Source organism: Pseudorca crassidens, chromosome 21, assembly GCF_039906515.1.
Source record: "Pseudorca crassidens isolate mPseCra1 chromosome 21, mPseCra1.hap1, whole genome shotgun sequence".
Taxonomy (NCBI): Eukaryota; Metazoa; Chordata; class Mammalia; order Artiodactyla; family Delphinidae; genus Pseudorca; species Pseudorca crassidens.
The window spans coordinates 10,408,367-10,425,595 of NC_090316.1; the positions used below are offsets into that span (position 1 = coordinate 10,408,367).

Genomic DNA, 17,229 nt, shown 5'->3' on the forward strand with positions numbered 1-17,229 from the left:
TTTCATGCAGAATTTAGGATGTCACCCAGCACTTCCAAGTACAAGGGAGCACTTGCACCTGTAACATTCAGGCAGCAAGTATGTTTCTATTCTATAAGCTGTTGCCATTTATATCTAAGTCAACTTTTTTTTTTAAAAAAAAAGCATATTTGAAAAATATCTTCCTGGTAGGTTGGCAGCACAGAAGGTGAAAACTAAGTTAAACTGCCTATAATAAATTGGGAGACATCAATACAAGGACGGTGCATAGTCCTACTGTATAGTACCAAATAGGGAACTGAAACAGTCATAATGAAAAAAAAATTAATATCCCCGCTATCATCGTAATTGTCTCATTTAATGAAAGCCTCTTATGTGACCAAAACCAACCCTCCCTATGGTTCTTTAAATGCAAATAGAAGAGAAAAGCCATTTATACTGGACAGCGGTAACTGGACCACAGCATAAGCATTTGGTCCATTCCTCAAGCTTTCATCCCCAAACTTCATCCTCACTGGGTACTCAACAAACAGCAGAGAGCAGCTTTCAGGATAAAGCAAGTCTGTTTCATTTCCTAAAGATTAAGCAAAAGATGCTTGCCATTATGTCACCTCTGCCTATTGCCCCCCTGTGCCTTCAAGTGAAAGGAAGCTGGTATGGGAAACCCAAAAGGAAAAGATACAGGCAGTTGAAAACAGGCTGAGTTCCACTCTGCCGTGCCCCAAAGGTGGTACATTAATTCTTTTGGACCAATGAATTTGGCAATAAAATTCCCCTCATAGTTCTTCCTTTTGCCTATTTCATTATCTGGCTCCTGAAAGGGACCAGCAAGGATTCTTCCTTCTTTGGAAAATGTATGTTAGCCCTGGAGCCTTCAGAACCCGCTGTGGTTTTCCAAACAGGAATGAAACCAGTTGTAGACTCTCGTTTTCAATTCTCCAGTTTCATTCCTGATAAGGCTCTGACAGTTTCTCATATTTGGCAATGAAAGGCAATGAAAACTGCAAAATCAAAGCTCAACTTTTCTTTGAATTGGGATATAGCATAGAAAAATACGTCTCCTGTAATGTTCCTCTTCAATAACGTTGAGACATTTTCAAGAATCCTGAGGGTAAAGGAGAATGACCACTATTTGTTCCAAGAGAAAAGACCAGAGTGCTAATCCTGAAGGGGGAAAGGGAGAAATATTGATATCTTTCGTTTTGCAAAATACTCAGTAGTAGTGTTTCAATAAAACCTCACAAATAATCGCAAAGAAATAGGTAAGCACTTTATCAAAGGACTCTCTAATGAATTAGGCAAAATCCTTCCCATAATTTCATTTTCTCAAATTATGAAAACATCACATCCGGGGATTGTGACTTTGTCAGCTTTTCCAGGTCTCTCTGAGACAGACCCGTGAAGGGGATTATTTTGGCTATAAAGGGGCTTGGGCATGTCCATCTTATCTGAAAACTACATTAGCTTAAAGGAGGGAAACCTAGTCCTTTAAAGACCAATGCAAACTTGCCCCTTGTCACCACCCCTGCAGCTTAGAGTGGGAGCGCGACTTTGGTTCTCTTGGAGGGATACAAACAGCTTCTCTCCCTTATTGCCTTTAGGAGAAACACCTGCCACTTATAAACTATATACAGTTTGTTCATGGCCAAACTGGCCCTAGGCTGTCTTCAGATTCATATTAGTAGGCAGTTTCATGAGTCCCTAACTTAAGTGGAATGAAGCCTGAACACCCACCACTTGGCTGTGTTGGGTCCCTCTGGCTTCACACTGAGGGCTCTTCAAATCCAGACTCTGCACAAGTCCATTGGGCCAGAACCAGAAAATCTGATTTGAGCTTTATCATATTTTGCCTCCAAGGATCTGTGTGATGAATGCTATCTTCCTGTGCATTAATTCTCCTTAGAAGAGTCATGAATATTGATTTTTGGAAATGGCAGCCTCACATCCATTTTTATTATTTAAAGGTTAGGATGTGTTTTCTAGCCTCTAGTCTGCAGAGCCCAGACAGCTTCATTTGGTGTAATCCTAGCAAATCCCAAAACATAAGAGTGAAAATATCTAGTCTCACGGGTCCCTGGGTGACCACCCTTGGCGGTCTGCCTGTGAAGCAGGCATTCTGTATATATTTTGTAATCACTTTCTCTCACTTTTTTCCTCCTCCTTCCTTCACCCCAAAAGAAAGCTGGCCCCGGGACTTCCACTTCTAGTGAATTCTCAAGAGTTACCCAGACAGATGAATAAACTGTCTTGCAACCTTCCTCTGTCCTTTCCCACTGCCCTCTGGCCATTCACTGTTCCTGTGTATCCAATTAAGAGGGTGGACAGAGGGAATGAAAGGATTTGACCTCAACTGAGAAGATTCTGCTTCTCATTAGAGGCCCTGTTAAAAGATTTGGTGGAAAAACAAGTTACTGCAGCACTGCTGATGAGCCATGAAGTTTGAGAAATTTCATTTGCTCATGATTTCTCTAGCATCACCCAAAAACATTAACATCCAAAATACATTTGAACTGTTTTACCCAACTGACCAATAATAACTAGGTTTCTCTGGCAGTGCTTACGCAGTTTCAAACAAGCGTACTATTATGAGAAACTGTTAATAAGGTGTGGTTCATCTGCTCCTTTCCATCTTGGAATCCTTTCTTCCATTTTGGTCACTTCCCTTCTCATCCTCTTGTATCTCATGCACTTTATCCAGCATCTGTTCCCACGGCAACTTGGTCAAGCTGGCTATGTTTTCACAAGGGTTTCTGGAATATGAAAATCGTGAGGCCTTAAAGAAGAAAGATTCAATAGTAGAATTTCAGGTGCCGAAGGATAGGAACCCTCCACAGTGTCAGCCATGTAACCTGCTCTCTTTTGAGACCAACTTGCAAAATCCTTTGACACTTAATTCAGTTCTATTAGGAGGCAAGTTTTTTGTTTGTTTGTTTATTTGTTTTGTGGTACGCGGGCCTCTCACCGTCGTGGCCTCTCCCGTTGCGGAGCACAGGCTCCGGACGTGCAGGCTCAGCGGCCATGGCTCACGGGCCCAGCCGCTCCACGGCATGTGGGATCCTCCCGGGCCGGGGCACGAAGCCGTGTCCCCTGCATCGGCAGGCGGACTCCCAACCACTGCGCCACCAGGGAAGCCCCAGGAGGCAAGTTTTTAAGGTCAAGTATACTATCCAAAGAAAAAGTTCATGTCATTCATTCAAGACAAATTTCTTGAATTTCCCCGAACTAGACAGTACTATCTAGGTATGTCTAACTGTAATTAAAAAATAAAAAAGTATCATAAAAATACAAAGTGCTATGGAAGTTTAGATATGGAAGATTACTTCTAGCTGAAGCAGTTAGTTTCTGATATTATTTAATTTGTTTAGTTCTCAGCAAAGCTCCCCACCATCCACTCCTACACGATCAACTCTTTATTAGTCCCACCTAGCTACCAATCACCTGTGACCAAGAGCATTGAAGAGGAGAGTTATTGCAGCTGGACCTGTAGAATAAGTGTGCAATCTCAGCTCTAAAATGCAGCAAGCATGGACTCTGAGTAATCGTCAGTTTGCCCACAGAAACTGTAATTGCAACTGTTAACTATGACATTCTTTGCTAGGCTGTGTGGCTTATTTATCATAATCGATATGCCAAGCAAGTTGCAGAGCCACCTGCGTTGCTGCCTTAAGTGCACCCACTGACATGTCTCACATTCTAAGCCTTTAACTTCCTATTTCATGTATCTTCTCTCCTATTCAGATCTAAGTAGAAACTTGTTAGGCAAAAAGGCAAATTATCATCAGTGACATTTGCATTTACCGAAAGGAGAACATTTCCACTGGCAACACGATAACAGTGAATGTTTCCTTCCAGTCCCTTTGAAAGTGCTTCCTTCATGGTTTGAGGGCTGTTGCTTTACTAGCTTTTCACTTTTGGAAATTGAAGGGAAGGGGAGAGTCAGGTAAAGGTGCTGTCACAAGATCACGGTAGGTGAATTCCCTAATAGCAGACCGACTCTGTGCTTTGTGATCATCTTGCTCTCGTGATCCCAGGGTTGATGAAATCTCAGGCTATCCAACAGCTTTCTTACCCAGTAATACCGGCATATTGACGACGTCAGATTTCTGTGTTTTAACACACATTAATGATCACATTAGTGACTGATGATGATGTAGTATAATAAGTACGATATTATTTGTAGCCCTAAGAGAGCAAGCCCAGTGATTTGGGATTACACAATAAGTTGTGACAATTTAATTTAAAATCTCCTTCATCTCTGTCCCGTATGTTTCTTCCCATGTAGGAGAAGATACATTTCTGCTACAGTAGTGGAAACGTTTAATGAACTTGACAATTTCTGCAAAATGAGAATGGGGATTAGCTGACATGGTGCGAGGTGATTTTCCATCATCTTTCTCTTTTGGCTTCTCTGACTATCTTCGTGGCCATCTCTGCCGGAACAACACCAGCTTGCAGAAAGGGGCCTTATCTTGTGCCTTAGCTTAGCCGCAGGTGTAACTCTAACTGCAGCAATAGGTCCTATGAAAGTTTTACTAAATGAGAGCAGACTCGTTTAGATGAGGGGTCAGCGGACTATGTACTGTAGGCCAAATACACTGCTTCCTTTTGTAAATAATGTTTATTGGGACACAGCCCCGCCTGTTTAGATATTTCCTGGGGCTGCTCTCACACCGCAGAAGCAGAGTTGAATAATTGCTGAGTAGTTGCAATAGATCATATATGGCCTAAACTATTTACCGTCTCTGGTTCTTTAACAGAAAGAAGCCTGCTAACCCCTAGTTTGAATCGTTCTCACTCCATAATGAGTTTCCTATTGGAGAGTTAAGCTAGAGAGTAAAGAGGAAGGAAATGCCATTCACTGAAGGTGAATATGGTAACTAAGTAAGGGTTAAAGATGAAACCTTATTTAAATACAAAGATTCCGTGCATTCATGCTATTCTAACTTGCTGTTAATTGTGAACATTTCAAAGGGACTAACTAACATTTATTTAAAATGGACATTTTCTTAGAACCATGTTAGAAACTTTCCATAAAGTAGGTTGTTTGAATTTTGTATACTAAGGACGTTTAGGCTTTCCTGGAGAGAGGGGTCTTAGGGAGAAACAAAAGCAAGCGAAAGCAAACAGGCACATCCAATGGTTGCCTTTTTTGACCCCCGACATTGGAGGGGACAAGCGTGCTCCTGTGTAGCTATTTACTGCTCATTAGAGCCCAGACACAAAAGGATGCTAACCTTAGTCTCCCAGTTTGAAATGCGTTTTCCCTACTGTGCAAGGTCAGAAACTGATGGCTTTGGAGGCAGCCTGTGTAGTTCTCATATGTTTACTGGAAGTGGAGAATAAAATGAACAAGGCAGGAACGTGCACACGCTTCTTTAGCAAATGAAGGCCAGCAGCCATGAGTAGGTAGATACTCTGTGGCAATTACTTTCTTGCAAGTGGTGAATTAAAAATCATAAACTCTCATGGCCAGACTGGATTAGAGAGTTAATGTAGTTTGAATTCTATGAATTGCATCTGTAGAAAAAGTAACATAGGGATGGTAAGTGATGTGTTTGGGCAGACTGGTATTAGCTGTAGAACCAGAACAGAGCTTCTGAGTCCCCTGCCCAATGTTCACTTTCCTTTCTTTAGACCAAATTCTGTCCTCTGGCTTAGTTTTTCATTCTTGTCCCCAGGTTGATCAGAAAGCGAACCTGACATAGTCATGGTGTTCATGGGTTATACATGACACATCTCATCCTTTATCAAAGCTGCTGGGAAAAATTCAACCGAATTTTTTTTCCCCTATACCCTCAGACATTTTTGTATTCTCTCATTTTCACTACCTGCCTTTTTCAAGAATGTGTTCTTTTTGGGCTTGCCTGTCTGTAAATTCCATTTTCTCTTACAGCCATGCCTTCTCTCTTGATTTTCCTCTCTGAGTCTGACTGCTTTCTAGTTGGGCCCTTCGTTCTCGGCTTCCGGATCCCTTTTGAAACAGGGAGCAGCCCTCTATCCTTTCTTGGCAGACATCTACCTTCCTTTCAGAGAAGAAAGAGTCAGGTAGGATGTCTGTGAAAACAAAGAACAAAAAAAATGGAAATGACAGAGTAAGCCAAACAGTGAGAAAACTAAGGCTTTGTCTCAAAAGACATAAAAAGTACCAAAGGAAAGGGAAGGAAAAGGGTGCTGGGAAAACGTGTTCTCTTTTCATTCTGGGGTTTGCGGGGTGGGTTAGTGAGAGAGGAGATCCTATTTGTCAATGCCTTTTCCCCACCAGTCATCCCTCAAGCTGAGCCCTAACTGGCCTCCCCGTCAGTGCTGCTCTGAATAGCATCACCCTTGCTTTTTCTCATCAAAGTACGAGCGCCCACTATGAATCTCTCTTCTCCTTTCAACTCAACCACAACAGTAGCCCAGCAATGAATAGTGTCGGTTTAAGCAGCAGACCTTTGCTTTTGCTTGTTTAATGCCCTCCGCCTTCAGACCTGAGAGGTATCATCTCAAACTTCCTTTTTTATATTCACGCACCCACTTCTTCAGGCTGAGCATATCCTTATTAGGGGTTAAATAACACTTAAGGTTACCCGATGGGAGGGAGGAGGTGTGAGAAACTTGCTTCTTTGTTTCTCCATCACTGTCTCAAGACTCTGGGATCCCCTCACCAGCACCAAGATGACCAAGTCTAAACCTCCATTATGGTGGCCCAATTAGCAAACCTGGAGATGGGACCAGGACTCAAGTAGGACTTTTCCGTAACGTCCCCAAAGGCAGAGTGGGGTGGCAGGAAGGGCCACACACTGTGTCATATTTTTGTTCTTTTCCCACTTCCCTGTCCAGATTTCACATGAAATACAGCCAGAGAAATCCATACAGATATCAGGGTCTGGAAACCACGTAGATACACCCGCCCCATTTTAGTTTTCAAGCTCTTTTAGCAAAATCCTCTTTTTGAAGTTGCCCCCAGTTACCTGTTGATGCTGTTTTTCTGTGCTAACATCTGCCAGTCTTTGCCTTTGGCGTTGGGGGTGTCAAATGTAGCACAAATCCGCTGTCTGATGGAGTAGGGAATTTTGAAGGCTTTGGGGCCAGTCTGTGCAGGGAAAGTGCTGTCCTCTTGTGCAAAGAAAGTGATGGTCTCTCTTTCATTCTATAAACAAAATAAGGAAAGCAGGATCAGATCTAAGTAGAAGCCTTACTGGTCAACACTTTTATTTTTTTAAGAGAAGTTGTGTTAACACACATGCAAAAAATGCTTGCCTGTTGTGATGGAGTCTATAAAGTACACTGACAAGTTCCCCTCTCTTCTAAAATAGTAAATAATGTCTCTAGTAGCCTAGGAAACCGTGTACTGGAGCTTTCAAAAGCCTCTTCCACTCAGGGAAGTCACAATCTTCAGCTTCCTACATCCAAGGAGGTGTCAGGTGAGAGCAGAATTAGATTTTTTTTAATTCTCAAAAGAAAAAAAAAATCTAGAATCAGTAGGAAGAAGCTTCCAGATGACAGATTTCAGTTCACTGTAAGGAGACCTTCTGAGAGTCAGAGCTGATCAGAGAAGAATGCGCTGATCAAAGGAGCTGGCTGGGAAGCCACGTGTCGGGAAAGCTACAAAGGGGACCTGATTGTATGTTGATCATTTTCAAGTGTGTGTTTCTCCCAGGCCTCAAGTGTGATTCTATAGGAAATATTTTGGTTTTGTTTCAGAATTAAATTGCTTTTGTAAAATGGGAGGTAGCCGCGAGTCAGCGACGAGACCTGGACTAGCCAGCGGAGTGCTGCAGGCTGGAGAGCTTCTGCCTGCTGTCTGCCCACTCTTCTGACTTAAGAGCTGTCCAGTGAGGATTAGTTATGCATCATAACAATTAGATCATCATATCCAATGTGAAATCACACATCCATCCATCATATCAGAATAGCTGCTGAAAGTTTATATGGACTAACAGAATTTTAAGGCTTGAAAGGCAGCTGAATCACTCCTGTGATTAGGATGGGATACAAGGCAAAAGGGATTCTGCAAGTCCCTAATCAGTTGACTATGCATTGACGAAGAGAGATTTTTCCGGGTGGACCTGACCTAATCAAGTGGCTCTTAAAAGAGAGAAGATGCAGCTCCTATCTGGAGGTATCTCTCCTGCTGGCCTGAAAGAAAGCAAACAGCCACGCTGTGAACTGCCTGTGGTTGGGGGTGGGAGGGGCTGAAGCTAGGAACTGAGGGTGTCCTCTAGGAGCTGAGAGTGAGCCCCATCCAACAGTCAGCAAGAAATTGGGGACTTCGGTCCTACAGCCACAAGGACCTGAATTTGTCAACAACCCTAATAAATGGGGGGACAGACCTCTGAGCTCCAGATGAGAATGTCCTGCTGCCACCACCACCTTGACCTCAGCCTTGTGAGATCCTCATCAGAGAACCCAGTTAGGCCATGCCTAGGCTTCTGCCCTCAAAAAAGGTGGGACAGTAAGCGGGTGGTGTTTTTTTCTGATAGATTTGTGGTAATTTGTTATGCACGAGAAGAAAACTAACGCAAAGGGAAATTAAAACACAAATCTGAGGTCGGGTTAAGGGACTAGTTAGCACTGTTTAAACGCCAAGAAACTATCCTTTGCATTAGGAACTTGTCGACTTGGGCTGTCCTTTAGGTCAACACATGCCCTTCCTGAACTGCCCCTGTGAGCTTCCCCTGATGTTTTTCTGACCTTTTACACATCTCCTTCTGTGGACACCACAGCCATGGAAGCCCTTCTTGGCTGGGGTCCAGGCTCATGGAACTTTAAGCCTTCAGACTTGGTGTGTCTTACATCTTCAAAAATCTGTTAATTGAGGAAACTAGTTCATACAAAGATCTTATTAATGAATGATAATGTGTTTTGTCTTTCTGTAAACATTTAACACAGTTACATAAGGGGGGGATGTTTTGGAAACACAATGCCTTAACCCAGTATTCCCACAGGGTATCTCAGATGTTCCAAGAGAGAGCAGTCATGTGGTCAAATACTTTCTGAGAAATGCTGCACGTTATATCTTACTCTTGGAACTTCAAAGTACATGTTATCAGATTAAACAGATTCTACTTACTGGTTTTAGTTCTATTCCCTGGACTATTATAGAACAACGCTCATCAAAATTCGTCCAGTTTTGGAGGTTAGGATGGACTAACAGAAAAAGTGTGGTTTTCAGAGTCAGAAATGTCTTGCTTTGGAGTATAAGTTCACATTTCGTAGCTCAGTGACCTTGGATGCTACAGGACTTCCCTCAGCCTCAATTTCCTGATCAGTCTTTGACATTTTTTATAGACTCCACAGGGGTATAAACTTTGGTAGAAGTTATCCAGGTAATTGGTGTCAGAGCTAAAACTAGAATTCCGATACCCTAATACCTTTACCAGGACTCACTTCACTACATCACCCTGCATCAAGACAAGTACCAAAAATCCACAGAGCAGGGTGGTTCAGAAAAACGCTCTCTGAGTGATATTGGCATTGTATTTCAAGAATTAAGAGTAGTAGAGCTTCATGGAGGAGGCATGTGAGTTGACCTTGAAGCATAGGTAGCTATTGAGTGAACAGAAATTGTTCTGTAATAAGCAGTTATTTTGGGCAGAGTAGTCAATTCCTTTCTTTTTTTTTTTTTTGCCTTTATTTTATATATTATTTTATACAGCAAGTTCTTATTATCTATTTTATACATACTAGTGTATATATGTCAACACCAGTCTCCCAATTCATCCCCCCACTTTACACCCTTGGTGTCCATACGTTCTCTACATCTGTGTCTCTGTTTATACCTTGCAAGCCAGTTCATCTGTACCATTTTTTTTGGATTCCACATATATGTGTTAGCATACAGTATTTGTTTTTCTCTTTCTGACTTACTTCACTCTGTATGACAGTCTCTAGGTCCATCCACCTCATTACAAATAACTCAATTTTGTTCCTTTTTATGGCTGCATAATATTCCATTGTATATTTGTACTACATCTTTATCCATTCGTCTGTCGATGGGCATTTAGGTTGCTTCCATGACCTGACTATTGTAAATAGTGCTGCAATGAACGCTGGGGTGCATGTGTCTTTTTGAACTATGGTTTTCACTGAGTATATGCCCAGTAGTGGGATTGCTGGGTCATATGGTAATTCTCTTTTTAGTTTTTTAAGGAACCTCCATACTGTTCTCCATAGTGGCTGTATCAATTTACATTCCCACCAACAGTGCAAGAGGGTTCCCTTTTCTCCACACCCTCTCTAGCATTTGTTGTTTGTAGATTTTCTGATGATGCCCATTCTAACTGGTGTGAGGTGATACCTCATTGTAGTTTTGATTTGCATTTCTCTAGTAATTAGTGATGTTCAGCAGCTTTTCATGTGTTTCTTGTCCATCTCTATGTCTTCTTTGGAGAAATGTCTATTTAGGTCTTCTGCCCATTTTTGGGATTGGGTTGTTTGTTTTTTTAATATTGAGCTGCATGAGCTGTTTATATATTTTGGAGATTAATCCTTTGATTCATTTGCAAATATTTTCTCCCATTCTGAGGGTTGTCTTTTCGTTTTGTTTATAGTTTCCTTGGCTGTGCAAAAGCTTTTAAGTTTCATTAGGTCCCATTTGGTTATTTTTGTTTTTATTTCCATTACTCTAGGAGGTGGGTCCAAAAAGATCTTACTGTGATTTATGTCAAAGAGTGTTCTTCCTATGTTTTCCTCTTAAGAGTTTTATAGTGTCTGGTCTTACATATAGGTCTTCAATCCATTTTGACTTTATTTTTGTGTATGGTGTTAGAGAGTGTTCTAATTTCTTTCTTTTACATGTAGCTATCCAGTTTTCCCAGCACCACTTACTGAAGAGACTGTCTTTTCTCCATTGTATATCCTTGCCTCCTTTGTCATAGATTAGTTGACCACAGGTGCGTGGGTTTATCTCTGGGCTTTCTATCCTGTTCCATTGATCTATTTTTCTGTTTTTGTGCCAGTACCATATTGTCTTGATTACTGTAGCTTTGTAGTATAATCTGAAGTCAGGGAGTCTGATTCCTCCAGCTCCATTTATTTCCCTCAAGACTGCTTTGGCTATTTGGAGTCTTTTGTGTCTCCATACAAATTTTAAGATTTTTTGTTCTAGTTCTGTAAAAAATGCCACTGGTAATTTGATAGGGATTGCATTGAATCTGTAGATTGCTTTTGGGAGTATAGTCATTTCACAATATTGATTCTTCCAATCCAGGAACATGGTATATCTCTCCATCTGTTTGTGTCATATTTGATTTCTTTCATCAGTGTCTTATAGTTTTCTGAGTACAGTCTTTTACCTCCTTAGGTAGGTTTATTCCTAGGTATTTTATTTTTTTGTTGCAATGGTGAATGGGATTGTTTCCTTAATTTCTCTTTCTGATCTTTTGTTGTTAGTGTATAGAAATGCAAGAGGTAACTATGCATTAATTTTATATCCTGCAACTTTACCAAATTCATTGATTAGCTCTAGTAGTTTTCTGGTAGCATTTTTAGGATTCTCTATGTATAGTATCATGTCATCTGCAAACAGTGACAGTTTTACTTCTTCTTTTCTGATTTGGATTCCTTTTATTTCTTTCTCTTCTCTGATTGCCATGGCTAGGACCTCAAAAGCCACGTTGAATAACAGTGGTGAGAGTGGACATCCTTGTCTTTTTCCTGATATTAGAAGAAATGCTTTCAGTTTTTCACCATTGAGAATGATGTTTGCTGTGGCTTTGTTGTATATGGCCTCTATTATGTTGAGGTAGGTTCTCTCTATGCCCACTTTCTGGAGCATTTTTTATCAAAAATGGGTACTGAATTTTGTCAAAAGCTTTTTCTGCATCTATTGAGATGATCATATGGTTTTTATTCTTGAGTTTGTTAATATGGTGTATCACATTGATTGATTTGCGTATATTGAAGAATCTTTGCATCCCTGGGGTAAATCCCACTTGATCGTGATGTATGATCCTTTTAATGTGTGATTGGATTCTGTTTGCTAGTATTTTGTTGAGGGTTTTTGAATCTATACACATCAGTGATATTGGCCTGTAATTTTCTTTTATTGTAGTATCTCTGTCTGGCTTTGGTATCTGGGTTATGGTGGTCTCATAGAATGAGTTTGGGAGTGTTCCTTCCTATGCAATTTTTTGGAAGAGTTTGAGAAGGATGGGTGTTAGCTCTTCTCTAAATGTTTGATAGAATTCACCTGTGAAGCCATCTGGTCCTGGACTTTTGTTCGTTGGAAGATTTTTAAGCACAGTTCAATTTCAGTGCTTGTGATTGGTCTGTTTATATTTTCTCTTTCTTCCTGTTTCAGTCTTGGAAGGTTATACCTTTCTAAGAATTTGTCCATTTCTTCCAGGTTGTCCATTATATTGGCATAGAGTTGCTTGTAGTAGTCTCTTAGGATGGTTTGTGTTTCTGTGGGGTCTGTTGCAACTTCTCCTTTTTCATTTCGAATTTTATTGATTTGAGTCCTCTCCCTCTTTTTCTTGATGAGTCTGGCTAATAGTTTGCCAGTTTTGTTTATCTTCTCAAAGAACCAGTCTCTAGTTTTATTGACCTTTGCTATTGCTTTCTTTGTTTCTATTTCATTTATTTCTGCTCTGATCTTTATGATTTCTTTCCTTCTACTAACTTTGGGTTTTGTTTGTTCTTCTTTCTCTAGTTCCTTTAGGTGTAAGGTTAGATTGTTTGAGATTTTTCTTGTTTCTTGAGGTAGGATTGTAGTGCTATAAAGTTCCCTGTTAGAACTGTTTTTGCTGCATTCCAACAAAAATGTGTTTTCATTGTCATTTGTCTGTAGGTATATTTTTATTTCCTCTTTGATTTCTTCAGTTAGCTCTTGGTTATTTAGTAATGTATTGTTTAGCCTCCATGTGTTTGTGCTTTTTATAGTTTTACCCTGTAATTGATTTCTAATCTCATAGTGTTGTGGTCAGAAAAGATGCTTGATATGATTTCAGTTTTCTTAAATTTACTGAGGCTTGCTTTGTGACCCACAGTATGATCTACCCTGGAGAATGTTCTGTGTGCACTTAAGAAGAAATGTAATCTGCTGTTTTTGGATGGAATGTTCTATAAATGTTTTTGGATGGAACGTCCTATAAATGTCCTATCAATTAAATCTATCTTGGTTTATTGTGTCATTTAAAGCTTGTGGTTCCTTATGAATTTTCTGTCTCGATGATCTGTCCATTGGTATAAGTGAGGTCTTAATGTCCCTCACTATTATTGTGTTACTCTCGATTTCCTCTTTTATAGCTGTTAGCAGTTGTCTTATGTATTGATGTGCTCCTATGTTGTATGCATATATATTTATAATTGTTATATCTTCTTCTTGGATTGATCTCTTGATCATTAGGTAGCGTCCTTCTTGTCTCTTGTAACATTCTATGTTTTAAAGTCTATTTTATCTGAGTATTGCCACTCCAGCTTTCTTTTGATTTCCATTTGCATGGAATATCTTTTTTCCATCCCCTCACTTTCAGTCTGTATGTGTCCCTAGGTCTGAAGTGGGTCTCTTGTAGACAGCATATATACGGGTCTTGTTTTTGTATCCATTCAGTGAGCCTGTGTCCTTTGGATGGAGCATTTAATCCATTTACATTTAAGGTAATTATCGATATGTATGTTCCTATTACCGTATTCTGAATTGTTTTGCGTTTGTTTTTGTAGGTGCTTTTCTTCTCTTGTGTTTCCCACTTAGAGACGTTCCTTTAGCATTTGCTGTAGAGCTGGTTTGGTGGTGCTGAATTCTCTTAGGTTTTGCTTGTCTGTAAAGCTTTTGATTTCTCTATCAGATCTGAATGAGATCCTTTCTGGGTAGAGTAATCTTGCTTGTAGTTTCTTCCCTTTCATCACTTTAAATATATCGTGCCACTTCCTTCTGGCTTGTAGAATTTCTGCTGAGAAATCAGCTGTTAACTTTATGGGAATTCCCTTGTATGTTGTCATTTTCCCCTTGTTTCAATTTTTCTTTGTCTTTAATTTTTGTCAATTTGATTACTATGTGTCTCAGCGTGTTTGTCCTTGGGTTTATCCTGCCTGGGACTCTCTGCGCTTCCTGGACTTGGGTGGCTGTTTCCTTTCCCATGTTAGGGAAGTTTTTGACTATAATCTCTTCAAATATTTTCTCGGGTCCTTCCTCTGTCTCTCCTCATTCTGTGACCCCTATAATGCGAATGTTGGCATGTTTAATGTTCTCAGAGGTCTCTTAGGCTGTCTTCATTTCTTTTCATTCTTTTTTCTTTATTTTGTTCTGTGCAGTGAATTCCACCATTCTGTCTTCCAGGTCACTTATTCGTTCTTCTACCTCAGTTATTCTGCTATTGATTCCTTCTAGTGTATTTTTCATTTCAGTTATTGTATTGTTCATCTCTGTTTGTTCTTTAATTCTTCTAGATATTTGTTAAACATTTCTTGCATCTTCTCGATCTTTACCTCCATTCTTTTTCCTAGGTCCTGTATCATCTTCACTATCATTATTCTGAATTCTTTTTCTGGAAGGTGGCCTATCTCCACTTCATTTAATTGTTTTACCTTGTTCCTTCATCTGGTATATAGTCCTCCGTCTTTTCATTTTGTCTTTCTGTGAATGTGGTTTTCCTTCCACAGGCTGCAGGATTGTAGTTCTTCTTGCTTCTGCTGTCTGCCCTCTGGTGGATGAGGCTATCTAAGAGACTTGTGCAAGCTTCCTGATGGGAGGGACTGGTGGTGGGTAGACCTGGGTGTTGTTCTGGTGGCCAGAGCTCAGTAAAAGTTTAATCCATTTGTCTGCTGTTGAGTGGGGCTGGGTTCCCTCCCTGTTGGTTGTTTGGCCTGAGGCAACCCACTGCAGGCTACAGGCTCTTTGGTGGGGCTAATAGCAGGATCTGGGAGGGCTCATGCCAAGGAGTACTTCCCAGAATTTCTCCTGCCAGTGTCCTTGTCCTCATGGTGAGACACAGCCACCCCCCACCCCCGTCTCTGCAGGAGACCCTCCAACACTAGCAGGTAGGTCTGGTTCAGTGTCCTATGGGGTCACTGCTCCTTCCCCTGTGTCATGATGCATATACTACTTTGTGTGTGCCCTCCAAGATTGGAGTCTCTGTTTCCCCCAGTCCTGTCGAAGTCCTACAATCAAATCTCTCTAGCCTTCCAAGTCTGATTCTCTAGGAATTCCTCCTTCTGTTACCAGACCCCCAGGTTGGGAAGCCTGACATGGGGCTCAGAACCTTCACTCCAGTGGGTGGACTTCTGTGGTATAATTGTTCTCCAGTTTGTGAGTCACCCACCCAGTGGTTATGGGATTTGATTTTATTGTGATTACGCCCTTCCTACCATCTCATTGCAGCTTCTCCTTTGTCTTTGGATGTGAGGTATCTTTTTTGGTGAGTTCCAGTGTCTTCCTGTTGATGATTGTTCAGCAGTTAGTTGTGAATCCAGTGCTCTAGCAAGAGGGAGTGAGCGCCTGTCCGTCTACTCCGCCATCTTGAACCAATGAGCCCAGTGCTTTTCTGATATATAAGATGTTCATAAAATAAACCACCTCAGGCTTATTACTGCATAAGATAGGTTACAAGACATGTCACTTTTCATCACGGTATGTAAAATTTCTTCTAACCTTTAAAAATACAAATCAAGTAAGAATCATTTCTTTAAAAATTTTCCTGACTTAAGGCAGGGTAATGTCCTTAAAAAGAATAGTAAAAAAACATTGAGAGAGAGAATAAAAGGAATTCTGTACAGGATAACATGGTAATTGTCATTGTAAAATGGCACTAAAGTGTGTTAACATGTGAAAAGGTGGCTTGCCAATGAAACTGAAAACACAGTGTATCCATGTGAAAAGATGGCAGTAGACAGAGACAGATGCCCTCATGGCATCTATGATTTGACCAACTCGACCAAGCTCTGTCTTCCCTGTTGGCAGAAGAAAGAGCACCCTGATACACAAAGTCTTCAGAAAAAAATGGACAGAGTGGTATGATTTAAAGGTGAATAAAGTATTACATGAGACTGACTTGTAAAAATATGTATTTCTTCTACTTACTACACTTTAATAAATGGGCCCCCATGTCCCTCACAAAGTTTCCAAATTTAAATATTTCCCATGTGTAAGGATGACACTTTACATAACGTTTATGATACATTCTAAAAGACATCTGGGCCGAGTAATAAGACTCCAGTGGACGCATCACATCTTCTGACTGTTTAAATTAAATATGCAGAGGAACAGGAGATTTTCATGCTCTGAACACAGGAGATAGGGTGCTGCTACCTGGTTAACGTGGGAGCTGTAAATCAGTGAGGAATTCCAAGTATTCTGTCTACTTTGTAACAGACACATCATCCCCCAACTTCTACCACTTTTAGAAGAAAGATAAGAGAATTTCTTAAAGGGAAAATTTTAACATGCAAGATTCCCATTTTAAGTTGTTTCTACCAAAAGATAGATTCTTTAATATTATTACATTCATAAGGAAGGAGGAAGTAAATGACTTGGGGATTCTTCCCTTCTGCTCAATATTAGCAAACTTACTTTGCTTTAGTCCACAATACTGTCGCTTTATAGAGTATCAATTGGCTATCATCATTAGGTAATGTAGTTGGGTTAAATTTAAGGAGAACCAACCTGCTTCCAAAGATTGACGCAATAATGGCTACTCTAAAGAACAGAAAAGATATATTACTTTGATCACTGAAATAATTTTTAAATTTGAGAAGGATATGAATGATTATTTGGAAAACCATTTAGATAAGAGGCATGAAGGAATATGATGGATGTGGAGCTGAACGTAAAGAACCAAATGCCTTCACTGAGGGTGCTCACTGCATTAATTTAAAATCAATGTTTTGTATTTCATACACACACACACACACACACACACACACACACACACACACACACACACACAGAGAGAGACACATACATATTTTACCTCTCATGGTTCCATTGCTAAAATCTCGAAATATAGTGAGACTAAGGCAATCCATTTTAAAGTAAGGTAGGAAGGGGGAGCTCTGAGCCCAGATATGTGAGGATTCTTTTTTCTTTGGTGGGTGAGATATTAAACTACATATTTCAAAGATATCTATTGAACGTTTCAAAAATTTTAGTTCTTTATTATTATTAATCAATGACACCTTATTATTAACTTATTAAAACCACCTAAAGCAGAATCTTTCAGCGTAGTGGCCATGAAGTATGATGACCTTTAATAACTGATCTATTATTCTTGACTCAGTAATTGATATAGACCCATGTCTTGAATATATCCTGCCTCTTCTCTTCAGCTA

General features: G+C 40.3%; 1 protein-coding gene across 1 annotated transcript in view; it reads right to left on the bottom strand.

Annotated features, from left to right (window-relative positions):
* UNC5D (unc-5 netrin receptor D) overlaps window positions 1–17,229 on the bottom strand; it is a 591,371-nt gene that overhangs the window by 12,024 nt on the left and 562,118 nt on the right. Inside the window, exon 16 of the mRNA XM_067721525.1 lies at window positions 6,933–7,111. Coding sequence (XP_067577626.1) covers window positions 6,933–7,111 — 179 coding nt within the window. The remainder of the gene's footprint in view (window positions 1–6,932; window positions 7,112–17,229) is intronic.